The following is a 15,226-nucleotide window of genomic DNA, read 5'->3' on the forward strand; positions in this document are numbered from 1 at the left end:
TGAAAGGGTTTACCCTGCCATTTTCTATAACTATGACTTAGCAGCTTAGCTGCATTAGCCACAATTCTGAGGATTCAAAGTTAAACCATGAATGCTTAAAGTGATGAAGAGGTGTTTCTAAACAAAGTGTGCAACTAAGCTGCTAACAAATACAAATTGGCACTGTATTGGCAGAAAATGGCCCGGTGGGCAGGTTTATTTTACTTTTCCTTCCAGTTTAAGGTTGTCAGATGAGTAAAACATTAAAGATAAATGGTACAATCTGGAATGAGATTTTTCTTTTTACTGTTTGTTTTAACTGAATAAAAGCCCACTGGAAATCACTAAATAAATTACTGGTAATAAAATCACTGGAAATCTGCAGTTGCAGTATCAGGTATGCCTGTAAATTACTATTGCAATGCAGTACATGCATAGGGAAGTTAAAAAAGGTATTGCTTCACTATAAGTACATTTTGCTTTACATACATGCTCTGGTCCCATTGTGTACTTAAAAGTGGGATATGTCTGTATTTGCTTGCTAGTAAACTAGTTGTTTTTTCTGTTGTTGTTTTATAAACCAATTATTGAGATTTAAAAAACAAACTGCACTTTTCAATTGACATCCCATGTATCTCCTGCCAAGGAGCTTCCATGAGTCAGTGTGAAGCACTGAGACGATTCCAATAAGCAGCAGTCACCACCCTTGCTAGCTTTTCTTTGTACATAATATGTAAAACTATCACAGAGAGCAACTGACACAGACAGACAGACCTTGTAACCCTCTATGCTGATTGGTTGGCATGTATGCTGGTCAGCTGTAGGGAGTGATCAGAACACAACAGCAAGTGTCTCCCACAACAAATGTCAGCATTACACTGCTGTAGAACAAGTATTTAGTGTTTACTATCGTTCAAGTTTAGTGTCACATTGAGATTGTAAGATTGTGACCCCATGCATGGACATAACAGTGCATGTCAGTTGGTCAAACAGAGATTGTAACACACCTTGAGTACTGTATCCAGCACTGCACTGACACTATAGATTTATGTATATCCACATGCAGATACTAAAATATCAACTTTAGAAATGCTAGTGAATTGTCAGTTTTATGTATTGTGTATGGAAGCAGATACAAACTCCAATGTTAAAGCATTGTTGTCATATAACTACCCAATACACAGAGTGTAACCCTATTAGCGTAAATCAAGATCACATAACAGTTACAGTGGCCAGGCTTTACACATACAGACAGAGAAAAGTCAAAGACAAGCCAGATATAATGGAAGCCAGAAGTTAGGAGAGCGAAAGATACAAGCCAAGTCAGGGGTACCAGAAAACAGAATAATCAAGTGTAGCCAAGTCAAACCCAGAGTGGACAGTAATATAATATAAACACACTATTGGAACCAAGAAAGGAACCACAACAGGGCACTCAGCCACTACCAAATACTTCTATTTATATTTGTGGTGTGTTAGTGTCATAGCCATGCCCCCAAAATGTAAGGGGTCATTGAAAATTATGAAATTCCATGTCACTAGCGTGATGACTTTTATGCGCGTGTTTTGCATCACAAAAAGGGGATAGATGCATTGCATCTGGAGTCCGAATCGCTAGTACAGGACTTAGAGCGAGAAGGAAGAACATGGCTCACTTCCAAAGTCCCACGTGATCATCTCGAGGAGACCACAAAGAGGGGTACCCTTAGAATTCTAACCACACTTACTCCAACCAAACCATCTACCAACTGCCCCATCAAATCCAACAAAGTCCCATCAGATGACCAACTAAAATTCTAGTGATTGTCTTACTAGAAAATAAATATATTCTTAACCCCTTAAGGACACATGACATGTGTGACATGTCATGATTCCCTTTTATTCCAGAAGTTTGGTCCTTAAGGGGTTAATTTCATATTGCACACATAACAGTTTTTTAAAATAAGTATATACATTCCTATTGATCATTTTGATCATGTTTACCAAGAGTTGACTCTGGAGCTCTTACCTTCATTGTAACAGGGATGGTGGTTCCGATGTTGGCTTTATAAAGCCAACCTTGCCTGATGATTCCTCCTTTCTGAGAACAAATGGATGAACAATCCTGTAGGCAAATTTAAATCATTATAGTTTGTATTGGTGAACAATTTTGCTCTCACATTAATATCAAAGGACTCACGCAATTCAATAGACAATTTTGGGGGGTATGATCTGTTTAGGTCCTATTTAGGTCAATAGAGACACATGGGTTCTCTCTGGGGAGAAGACTGCATGTGGCACAGACATTTGGGGACCAAGGTAAGTTGTCAAACCGTTCTAAAAGGGTTTGACAGATTTCTCTGGGAGGCTGTCAGAATAATGCTGGCACGAGAAGCATTGCAGTGGGCTGTAGTGTTTATGGTGCTTGAAATGTTCATTTAATGTCGCCTTCCTACACTACAGGAGAGAGTTATCGAAGTACTCTATTCCAATAAGCTGTGCAAAAATTTTAAAAAGGGGGAGAAAAGGGGCACACCAATGGAATGTGCCTGCTGGTTTCCTTGGTGATTGCATCATATTTAGTACTTTAAAACTGTTTTTAGATCAGAACACTTTGACAAATCTCCTTCTATGACTCCATAGCATTTTCAGGAAGGATGGCAGCCAAACAGCAATCCTGTGACCAGTCAATTTCCAGCAATGGGTAGGGGCAATCATTTCATACTGGCAATTTCACATTGCAGGGCCGGATTTCACATAAGGACGCTGAGGTGGCACACTGGAATGGGGCAACACTGCTAGAACAGTGTATCATTGGAGGCACAACCGGCGTGCTCGGGCGTAAAGGAGAATTGATTTTTCCCCTTCTCGCTTGGCACCCGCAATGACAGGCTTTCACTCCCTAGCAGGCAGCCAAAGCATCCAGAGATTTTACTATTGATAAAGCCAGAATCCTGGGAAACTTAATTGGTGATTCATTTACACAATACTGGGGGCTGTAAAACCTAGACTACCACCTGGCACGTAGAAGATCCTGTATATCAATTCTCAGCAACTAGTAAGTTCAAGGAATCGAAGTCATACCGGTGCACATGGGAACAAGACGAGCAGCTTCCCTAGGCTGCTAAATTCTCATACAACATACAACTAAATGTGAGAGTACAGAGTACATATATATATTTTTAATTGTTTATTCTTAATACATTTCAGTTTATTTTACAAATATACTACTCTATGATCTACTTTTATGTATCTCCCTTTCGGATGGTCACATGCTTGCTAAAAACCACAAAGAAAGTGAATTGAAGTGAAATCTGCTACTACCCCAACATTTATTGTTTACTTTATAACTAGGTGGTGCAATTTTGTAGTGTTTGTGTTTTATAGTATATTTATATTGCATAGGTTAGCGGTTGTTTTCCTATGAACTAAATGCTGCCCCTAGTGTATAGTTTAAGAATTTATTTTCACCTTTCTCCCTGATCCCACGGATGCGTTCCACTTACATTTATAAAATACCCACTCACCCTATCACATTCATACACTTAGCCTCATAACATTTCACCTACCCCTAACCACCTTGCACGTATTGCCATCCAACAAACTACCTAGACATATTCACCATACATTCATACCCCAAGCTACTCACATTCATCCAATCAATCACACACAGCAAAAGTAAATAGCTATTTTCATGCAAAAGATATCTAATGTTAAATCCCCGTGGACCTCAGCTGCTCAATCACAACTTGTAACATGATAACCTTGCATTTTCTATTAGATCGTGTGAACTGTGAGATCAGGCCACAGGCTATTTATAAAATAGGAATTCTGGGGAAAAGGTCTAAAAGTGGATTAATCTGAATGGAAGCCAAATGAATGTTCTAGCTGATTGTTAACCATTAAACATTGCAACACAATAACCAAAGTCCATCATCAAAGTGGGGAGACAGACAACTGATTAATCTATAATCACGTTGCAGGATGATCTTCTCGCCACCCATTGCTCTTAACGCATCACTGTTTGGGAATGGACCAAACAAATGACACTGTATGTTTATTAAAAGTGTTAACAATGGCATGCATGCTACATTTGTATGTCAACACAACCCTCTGCATTTATTCTATATTTTATTCATTTAAATCTGTTGCATGGATATTTTACCCTGGGAATAGTCAGACTTGCACAGTGGATCTGATTTTGCCTCTTCCCTCTGTTGAAGCGTTGTGCATCATAAAAACACCATACTTGTATCATTTGGTGAGATTATAAACCAGTAAGGCAGGGACAGGCAACTAACATCTCTATAGCAGTTGTACTACAATATGTACCATCCTCAGCCAGTGCACTTCCCTTCTAGACACAAACAGACAGAGCAGCATCAAAGGAATTCATTTAAGGCTCTTTTTGTACTCACAATCCCATCATCCTCCAGCATCCAATTTTGGAGTTTGAGACTCAACTTTGTTATATCAAATAAAGCAAGCACCGGGAACCTGAACCAAAAACACCAATCATCCTCAGCCAGTCAGCGATGCTATATTTTGGTAGTCACAGATCCCCTGCATCACTGAAATGTTTCAGAATTGTGCACTCTTGATTTGTTCTTATTCCTTTCATGACAGACTTTCAGCAGTCCTCTGTTATTAACAGGTAAACCGATCTTACATATTTATATTTGGCCCATAACATAGTTGTCAGTAAACATGAAGACAAACAAAATAGCAATTAATTTCACTACCTCATCTTTGTCGTAGTCTTCATCTATTTCAAATACATGGCTCGGAGTCTTCTCTGGACGAAATGATTTGCTAAGAAATGTAAAAAAAAAAATCTGGTTTAAATGACATTATTAACAATTTGACAGTCCGACAAGTAACTATGAAACATGTAAATATTTTAGTTGGAAAAATGCAAAAATAGTGTTCACTAAATAATTAATTTTATATTACAGATTATTTTTGTTCATCCATTTGTGTTTTAATATACAAATGGGTTTGAATAATTAGGAATTCGGATTCATTCATGTTTAATTAGACTCACTTACCAGGGCAGACAGCGAAAATCTCCTGAATATTCATCGTATTTGTAGTCTATCACCTTCCAACCAGAGCTGTAATATTTTATGCACTGTAAGAGCAAGTCAGTGATATCATTAGGGATGCTTGCATTTTCAATGCCATTTTAAATGAAGTTTAAAAAACCTTGTATTTGTACTGAAGTGGAAGAGTGGACCGATAACAAGCATAAGTCATGCATACTATCACAATCTCTAGACTTAGTTCATAATTTAAGAGATACAAATATTTCCTACTTCGGACATGTGAATATTATCAAATCTTGTAATTTATTCACTGGTGTTCTAAACGTATCCAGACCTGCCTCTGAGTGTTCTGTTCTATTACAGATAGAGGATGACATGTCATATCCTGGAAGCCAGTCTGAAGATACAACATGTTAGTATGGTTGAGTAAGCTACACATCCAAGTTCTATACTATCCCAGAAAAGGCGTTCCCCGTGCTCCATCTCTTGCGTGGGGAAACTATTACTCCACAAATTGTTGCATACGACCTCTGCGCAGGTCATGTACTGTGTTCAGCTAAAGTTTATGATTTCACCCTAAAACTATAGGCACAGTAAAGATGTATTTAATTACAAAAAGTTATAACAGGGGGGTGGAGTTTGACTTTCAAGGGGACCAGACGTGCTTGCCAAAAGCACCTGTGTCTGGGGCCAAGATTCTGGGTTTATTGCACGACCTCTTTGTAGAACTGGCTGCAAATAGCAATTTTCCTGACCAGGGGGCATTACTTCACCCGGCGATACCCCACTAGAGGTTCTCCACTGCTGAGCTGTCCAAATCATGGCCTGCGGCCTACACAAGTAGAAGGAGAAGGAGAAACGGCCGCTCTCCCAGTTCTCTGGCTGGCGGAGGAACACCCGCATATCGCTACCCCCCTTTGGACCGGTGGGGGTTATCCCCATCGCCACTGATCAGCTACAAACACCTTAGCCGACTTCCAGCAATGGAAAATACATGCAACACACTCCTGCAAGATGGCAGATGCGAACAGGTCCTCAGAGTGTCGGCTTCCACAGCACGTGCAAGATCAACCTACCGCATTTGAACAGATGGCAAAGCACCTTGATGACGTCTTTGACCACTTCTTTTTTTTTTTTTAAATTCTTTATTTTTGCACACGATGGGTAAGGCAAGATTCATACAGCTTGGAGGCTTGCGCAGAAGCCAAAATATACACAAACAGTTTCGTAAATGCGACAATGCAACAACAGCATGTAGCACAAGCCACCTTGATAATTCTATTCAACCTGCCCCCCATCGGGGGTTTTTAATTGTGTATATAGCATAAGTATCAAAATTCCTCACTTTTGCCCGAGGGTGTCATAACAAAAACGGTACTATTGTGTGGTCTTTGACCACTTCTGGGCATCCTTGGAGGCTTATGTTATGTCAGCACATGAGGGAGAATGGAGAGAGGGGAGGCGACGGGCCTGTGCCCCCTCAACGAGCACCTGTGTACCCCGAAAGAGTCCTACTTGGGTTGAAACCTAACAGGGTTACTATCCCTAAGCACCAAACGCAGAGAAGATCCAACGCCGCAGGCAGCAACAGTCCATCCGGAGCTTCTACCATTTCTCGACTTGGCAGCGAGCCCCCGAGTCCGCGGTTCTAGGATACAGGCTCTCATTGCGGCATGGAGCTGGGGGGAGCCCACGCTTCACCCCTGCCTCGTATCGCCCATCGTTTCCGAGCTTGGGGGTTGGCTGATGCTGAATCTCTCATCCAGGACTCATTGCACTCCTGACAGCCGCAGGCATTCACAATGTCCCTGTTTTTTCAACCTGTGCAGTAATCTTGCATTTGCATTGCTATACATTATGCAGTGAAGTACAAATAAGTTATGTATTAAGGGCTATCTTCCCACGCAACACTAGCTAAATAGTGAGCATTCATACTTCATAGTCATAGTGCCCACCTTGAATCCCCCGCTTGAAAAAGATTTATCTAGGGAAGTGTTGAACAGCGATGGGGAACCAAGCTTCAGTGGTAATCCTAACTCCCATGTTTAGCTTGCTATATAGCATCTTTCCATGCGAGTTACCCTCTTATGTTAGCCTGTTATATACTGAAATCCTTTATTTAGAACATTTACTTAGAACATGCTTAGGCTCATAAACGTGTTTGATATAATATGCTAGATTAGACCTACAATTCATGACATACAGGTCTAGCAAGTCTGCTATTAGCAAGTTTATTCAGTTAAATGTTCTCTTGTTTATTTTCAAACGTGCGATACTCCTAACATGTTCTGAAACACTGCTTATACTATACAAACTCACTGACATGGTACATTTTAACTATAAACTAATTAATGCACATGAAAACTCTTTTTGCCTTAAGCCAACCGGTCTCTGCATGTTGTTGCAGAAAGAAAAAAAAATGTGTGCTATTACTTGAATTGCCATACGAATGTTTATCATTCACTGTTATCACTAGGCTTGCTAATGCTGTTGTGGCAAGGCAAGCTTGTAATGTTGATCTGCACACAACAAAATAAAGAATGTAAAAAAAAAAACACATTATAACAGAAACAAACAAAAAAACAAGTTAGAAATAAAACCAATCTATATTTGTTTTTCCATAATGTATGTACTGTTTGAGCCACATCCCCTGCGTGGGAAAACTATACTATGATCTATAGCTGGCTTGGTACTAGGGACACATTTTGGGTGCCCTTATTGTTAAACCAGTTCCTGGTTGAATCTTTTGAAAATTATACTAGGTATGTATTAGATAACGTTGGGCACAAAAATCTGTATTCCTAATGTGATAGTGTCCACGTCTCTCCCTGTTTTCAGTTTTGTCATCACACCTCCTGTGTGAAATAAAATATATATTTTTTTAAATGTTACCTTTCTACAACGATGAGGCTCACATCTCCACATCATCACAGAGAAGGCATGTCCTCCTCCATGAAGGTCCAATCCAATGCTTCTCATGGAGGAACATTGGGCATCTAATGAGCATCTGTGTCAAACTCTGCACATAAATTTAAACTTCCCTATAGGAAAACATTAAATCAATGCTATCCTATGGGGGCTTCCGCATCATGTGACTAAGTTTTACTTGGTCAGTGCAGTGGAAGTGCCTCTAGTGGCTGTCAGTATGAACGCGGACTTAACCCTGTAATGTGTCATTGTAGCTTCTAAAAAAAAATCTGCAACTTTTTAAATTGCAGGGTTACAAGGACATGGACACTACACACAAACCATTTAATTTAGATGAAGTGGCCTGGGTGTCTATAGTGTCCCTTTATTTAATGCAGAAAATCCTAGGGCTATTTACCAACTAAGAGAACCAGCATAAGATCATATAAAAGCCCTTTCTGACCCTATGTTAGCCTATGAGGACAGTACAGCCTGCCTTTCCAATCATTATTACTTTCTTACCTCTTTCACAAACAGATTCCGTGCCTTGCTTTCAGCATCATCCGGCACCGTGGATTGTACAGTTCTCTGCTGACGTTCCACTGTAGAGATCTACAAACAAATATATTTAGCCGTCACTCTAACTAACCATTGCATAATGCTTATCACAATTAAACATAGAAAATAAAAAATAATGCACTCACAAAGACATCTTCCATGGGAAACATCAACAAATCTCTGTGCGGATCACTGAAAATCTGAGCTTTTCTTTGGGATATCACGGCTTCGTAGTCCAAAGGTTCCACCATTCGGGTTTTTTCCTACAAGAACGAGATCACAGAAATCATCACGAAGGCAATGTTTTCATGTCTGGAGTTTTGCAGATTTTGGTGTTTCACTTAACTTGTAATTATATGTTAAACTCAAGTTATTATGTATTTACCCTTTAAACAACTTTCACATCCTCCTTCCAGTAAGAGTTAAACTAGATCAGGGATGAGTAATTACACCTCCCCTTTTTTTTCAGATGGACCAAAACATACATTGGGTAAATAATGTAGACAACCCAAGAATTAAAATATGTTTACTTATTCTTCCAAGCCTCCTCCATGTGTCTTACCACTTTTATTACATCTGTTTTCCCAAACTCTATTCACTCTCTCCCTCGTTACATGTTTTTATATCTTCTCTCCCAGGCACCTTCATGTTTTCTTCTTATTCACCTTCCTATCACTCTAAGGTTTCTCCTCTTGTCCACTAAAATCTTTAGTTCTAGAAGGTTTATTCTCCAAACCTCGAACTGAAGCAAATTGCAAAAATATCCAAGCTGTGACTGTAGTTGGAGACATTTTCCAAATCTGCTTTTTTAGGGTATAGCAACCACTGGGTAAATAATCTGTCATGGGGGGATGAGTATAACCCTGACCTAGGTAGTCAGATTTCAGATCCATGTACCGTTGGAAAGATCAATAGTAGAGTTATGGCTCACTATTAACCATTATACAAATGGCAGAGACATTGTTAGAGTTTTAAATCAGTGAAAAAAGCAGAAATGTTATTATACAAATAGAAGTGTAGAATGTAGTTTAAAAATAAATCTTGCTTCCACTCCACTGTACTATGCAATAAAGTAATATTTAAAAATAATATTATTGTGGCTTGGAAAGAGTTGCATAAAATGAAATAGTGTAGCCCCCAAATCACTTCATCTTAATGAGGAGGTTTGGGTGCATCGAACCAGTGCTCTTTTTGGACAATGTTATACATTGCAATTTCCCTGGAAGATTTGTCTAGTCCCATATCTTTAATGGTTGTCAGTCAGACTGCCACTAGAAACTCTTGCTCTAGAGCTGGATTAGGCAACTTTCAGAACTCCTGATTTTGCCGACTACACCTCCACCTCCCCTGATGCTTTGTCAGCATTATGGGAGATGTAATCCACAATGTCTGGAATGTTGAATGTTGCCTACTCCTGCTCTAAAGACTCTTAACAAAAATCAAATGTCTTCATCTTTGGCACAATCATGCCCAACATGACACATATGACCCCAAGTATGACAACAGCAAGTATAAAACCAGGGGGGCTATACTGGTTGCGTTACAGTGAATGGCAATATCTGTGGGTGTAAAAGGGGCCTGGTATTCACGGGCAAATGCACGCCTGGATAATAGGTAGCTCTACAGGGTACTTAACCGAGCTGAAGCAGTCTCATTTTGGCAGAGTGTGCTATAAATTCCCTGCACAGTACAAGTGAGTTTAATGGTTTTTGTGTTTTCTGTAGAAATAGGACACCAGAAAAAGCATTTGTGCCCCCAAATTGGGACTATTCTGCTGAATTCAATACACTTGGCAAGTATGTGTGTGGGCTGGACACAAATTTGAACATCTCTATTATTCATTTTGGTAAACACAGCACTACATGGCCATACAAACAAACATATGAACTCCCAGAGCTAATCTTAAAATCCAGGGATAGTTATTGCCCTCCGTCCCCCCCCCTCCCACCCCCCATGGGGTATTAAAAAATATATATTATAACACCACCATAAATAGCAAAAAGTGCACGACTGTGATGCAGAGAAAAAATGATAGCCGTGAAACGTGTTTTGTTGATTTTTTTTTTTTAAATAAGCAAAACATTATGACGTGAAATTGTGTAGACCTTGCATAGTACATCACTGGACATTATTGCGTACTACAACCTAATTCAACAGATAATTTTACAAGAAAGTCAAAGTAAGTAATGCCTGTCATTTGTTAGTAAAAGGTCAGGAGAATTTGTCATGTTCTTCGGAAGCCATCAGGAACCATGCAATCCTATTGTAAGCCCTAAGCATCCATTGACATCTGTTTTACTAAGACCAATAATTCAATTTACAATTTTAATTGAAGTCATTTATTTTGCATTAGAAAACCAAACACATACCAGTAATAGAGACTGGAAGCACGCTAATGACTTTATTTTTCATTATTATTTTTTATGAATGTTCTTAAAGTGAACCTGTTCCTTTAAGAAACATTGTAAATTATTGTCCATAAATTCACACTGTGCGGGTGTTTATGGAATAAAGTCATCACTGTGAACAGTGAAATAGCAAAGCTATGGAGCTTCCTCATTGGCTGACCACTTCCTTCTGGGTCTTGCGAACTCCAGAAAACATAAAGTCTTATTATTCATTGCATTATTTTGGAATGGTTGTTTTTGCAAATTTTTTAAAGAATTATCAATACCCGTGGTTTTCAAGACTGTGACCTCAAGCCACATCGACATGTGCCACAAATACATTGACTTCACGGATGTAATAGGTTGAAACTCATCCTTAAAAAGTAGATTTTATTTTACCAACGCAATTCTATGTCAATCAATATTGTTACACTTTTATCTGTGAGACAGCAAAAAGGCAAACCACTGGGAATAGATAACCTATAGGAAACAGGGAAGGTTTTTACTCGTTTGCACCTTTAATAAACCCATGCTAAGCTTTGTTTCGTTTTTTAAACTGGTAAAAAAAAATTTTAGTCGAACTCCAAAGAGTCCTCAAGTTCTGTGGTCTTGCAGTCTTTCACCACGATAGTTTTTCTCAACATGACAAATTGTTAAGCTTTCGACAGGTAGTATACATCTACACATAGACTTCTGCAGCCGAATGGACTAGTTTATGGGGCAGATAGCTATTTTGTAGATGTGTTTATATGTTTGTCGTGCCATGATTCGTTTTTTGTTTTTGTTTTTCTCTCCAGTGTCTTGAGTCCTTATTGGTTAAGGTTTTCTATGTGGTATGTACTATATATTTCTGTTACATATTCATTGGTGTCTTGCAGCCTTTGTTCTTGGGTATTGAGGTATGAAATCGTTATAGGGTGGATAGACTAGTATTACGTTGCATTGGTAACTGCATAAGGGGTACCAGTAAAAAAGAAGTAGTAACCCACAGAGCGCATAGCAAATTATGGAATTAAGCATTATTCGGCCTATTTCCTAATGTGACACAATGTAAACAATAACACAGATACTATGGCAAGACAGGATCAATAACGGAAATGTATATATGTAACTTTGATGAACAGATTTTCTTGATTTTAGTGTCTAAAATAGTTTTGGTTGCATAATAACATTATTTTCCTTTGGTCATGCTGTGAATATAGTTTATAACCCCAGTAGCCCATATGGAGTATGTGAAGCTCCTTCTTGTTAGCAGGCTTCCTGTTGAGAAACTCAACTTGTAACCAGTCACACAGAACCCACAGGTTTAAAACTTACAAGCACACAACTATTTCCGGTCCTTTCTCTTCTTAAGGTAGCTGTTATAAAACCACAGCTTTTGAAAGGTTATTTAAATTTTTTCAGGACTAAACACTTTTTTCAATGTAACATGCTATCGATGTTTTAAAAAAGCATCCTATATTTTATACTTTAAACATAAATATATGTTGCATATCTATATTCACCTTATTAATTCTCTACTCTGTCTAGAAATATTTTTAAAGGGGCAGCAGACAGACAATAATAACTTATGTTCGTTATTATAGATATTGTACAAGGGAATTCCCTGTCCACGTCTCATTGTCTCATTGTAAATAAAGCTATTTGAAAAAAAAAATCACTGGGGCTATAATACGGTCCCTTTGGTTGGTGAAGTTCTGGCAAACTATACCTGTTTCTGGTGAAACAGAAAGCCACCCCTGTCGGATTCCCAAGGACTCCACACCAAACATTCAGGCAAGCAATGGAAGGAATATAATTATTTTATAAACATGTTCAATGGAAATAGTGTGGGTGGCAGCGCAGGGGAAAAGATGGAGAGGAAATAAGGCATTTGAGATGAAGATGAAGGGCATAATGGACTGGCTGTGTGGTCAAATAAGATTTGATGAAGGGCATAATGGAGTGGTGTGGCTAAGGCGCAGTTTGGTTTCCTCAATGCCTGTTACCCTTTGTCCTTCTATCTTATTATCTGCAGTGCTAATCCATCCTGTCAAAATGAACCAAATGATTATGGCGTATGGGGTGACATATTATGTGACATGGCATGTAGGATCAGGAGGTAAAATTAAATGATATGGCATATATATCAGTAATATATAGTACATTACTTTACAAAGCCCCACAGTGAGGATTTTATTTCCTCTTTGCCAATAAATACTTTTCCATTGTCCCTTCTGAAATTGGGCTCTGGAGTCGTCCTTGGTCCAGATACAAAGTACCGTCAGGTTCCTATTGCATTAGAAATATAGCAGGCCCAAATAATTGTTTGAGACTTTGTTGGTCTTCGGCAATGAGGTGCAGCTTATACCTATCTAGACACAGTGAGCAAAGGATCTATGTCTATTAAAAATATTGAAATGGTTGCTTTGGAAACATTAACAGGATATGACAAATACAAAATACAATATGTTGCTTGTGTTTGTTTTTTTACTTCCCCATTTTGATTATGTGGCAATAAAGTGTGAAAGGGGAAAGACAGCCTTACAGAGGTGTCCACTACATTCCACTAGCATAGGAGAAATCAGGATTATTTTAAAGAGGAACTGTCATGACCCAAACTACTTATGCTCTTTTAAACTAACTTTGTTAGTTTTAAAAAATCATGGCTCCTAACCTTTTTAGCTGGTGTCTAGATTCCAAGGAAATTTGTCAAGCCCTGATCTAGGGTGTTACAGACGCTCTACAGACCAGTAATGGATTACTTTATTTCAAGTTACCGTATGCCGTTCTCTTCGGTAATATTGTTGTATACACCCAATTACACGAACAACCAGGATCATATATTCGTGCATACTTAACCTTTTTCACCTTTGAAACAACCGAACGGACGACCACCGGGAAGCTGCGGTTTGCGGTTAACCACAAACTTAATTGACTGCCTCAGGGTGGCCTCGTTCGTATACTATTTCACCGTACTCAAACTCCCGAACAAAGACCACCTACACTAGGGCATGTGTCCTCAATCAGAACGTTGAGGCTGCGGTTAACCACAGGCTAATTGCCCCCTTCAGGGCGGTCTACGTTCGGTCCACGAAGAGCTGGGACAACCATCCACTGAGCGGTATTCGTACAGCCGGCTACCCGTTTCTCGCTCCAAGGGTTTTGGAGCCAGGTCCCGCTCGCCTATTCACCGATAGAAAACATGGCCGCCATCTCGTGTTCAGGACAAAGCAACACGAAAGGACTTGTATGCAAGAGACTGGCTATACCGTTCGTGAGGTCTGAGCGCTATTCGTCTATATGATGCGCTCAGACCTGAGCTATCTAATGAATGGTAGAATGTAAAAGGTGCCTACTAAAATGTTATAAATATGTATTTTATGCTGTTTTTACATGTTCGAATAACACGTGGGATTCTGGGCACTTGGAGATAATTGAATTGCCATAGCCGTTGGAATCATTATCTCCAAGCTGGGTGGTGACTATTTAAAACGATGCAGTGTACTGTCATTGGTCAACTGTTTGTATTGTCCCTGTATCCCATCAGGTCCAGAAGGGGGCTGTCCCTGGACCTGGGGTTTTGCATAAATAGCGATGTCCATGTGCCATTAAAGCAGTTCGTGTTTGACCCTCAAATCGCAGCCTCGACTCGTTTTGTGGGAACCAGGGTATCCTAGATATACTAGAGCTAATGGGATTGTTATATATTCGTGGGATTCTTATGATATGCTGAACGGAACAGCGCTTCTCTCTCTCAACACTTGGGAACCAGGACATCCAAGCGGTCCAGCCTTCAACTAGGTGGGAGGTAACCGTAACACAGGGGAATAAAGGTTTAAAACCTGTTAAATTACACTTTCATGTCACAATTGTCTGGACCTCGTTATAACGAACAATGTGCAAGAAGCTCACCAATACTGATCTTCTTACATCAGCTGCTGCAGTTGGGAATCTGGAAGAAACATGGAGAGCTGGAGACTAGTTGTCCCACTGCCTAGTGGAGTAAAGAAGCCAGCAAATATGAAGTCTTAGACTTATCTGCACTGCCCTCATATCAGCCGAGAATCTTGCTTGGAAATTGGGAGCAGGAGACAAGTTAGCCCACTGCCTGTGATTCTGAAGTCCAATCTTGCCTTAGCTGATAGGGTGAAGGAGCTACCACCTAGTTTTCTCGAGTACACTTACTAAGGGAATGAAGAGGAATGGCATCATTAGAAATGCTAAGACAGAATCTCCATACTGCCAATGCAGCAACCAGAACGCTGGCTTGGATATGAAGAGTTGGAGACCAATTGGCCCACCACCTAGTGTTCTCAAGTCCTGCTTCTGAGATATCCACACACAATAATACTCACTGTCAGGCATACACTCTCAGGCACATACACAAGT

At 39.6% G+C, this 15,226-nt stretch overlaps 1 protein-coding gene across 1 annotated transcript in view; it reads right to left on the minus strand.

Moving 5' to 3' along the window:
* Positions 1-15,226, minus strand: part of DOCK11 (dedicator of cytokinesis 11) — a 293,614-nt gene that overhangs the window by 259,616 nt on the left and 18,772 nt on the right. The window contains exons 2-6 of the mRNA XM_063432045.1: positions 8,615-8,731; positions 8,433-8,522; positions 5,007-5,089; positions 4,701-4,770; positions 1,988-2,083 (exon numbers count right to left, since the gene is read on the minus strand). Coding sequence (XP_063288115.1) covers positions 1,988-2,083; positions 4,701-4,770; positions 5,007-5,089; positions 8,433-8,522; positions 8,615-8,731 — 456 coding nt within the window. The remainder of the gene's footprint in view (positions 1-1,987; positions 2,084-4,700; positions 4,771-5,006; positions 5,090-8,432; positions 8,523-8,614; positions 8,732-15,226) is intronic.

Source organism: Pelobates fuscus, chromosome 9 (assembly GCF_036172605.1).
Source record: "Pelobates fuscus isolate aPelFus1 chromosome 9, aPelFus1.pri, whole genome shotgun sequence".
Lineage (NCBI taxonomy): Eukaryota > Metazoa > Chordata > Amphibia > Anura > Pelobatidae > Pelobates > Pelobates fuscus.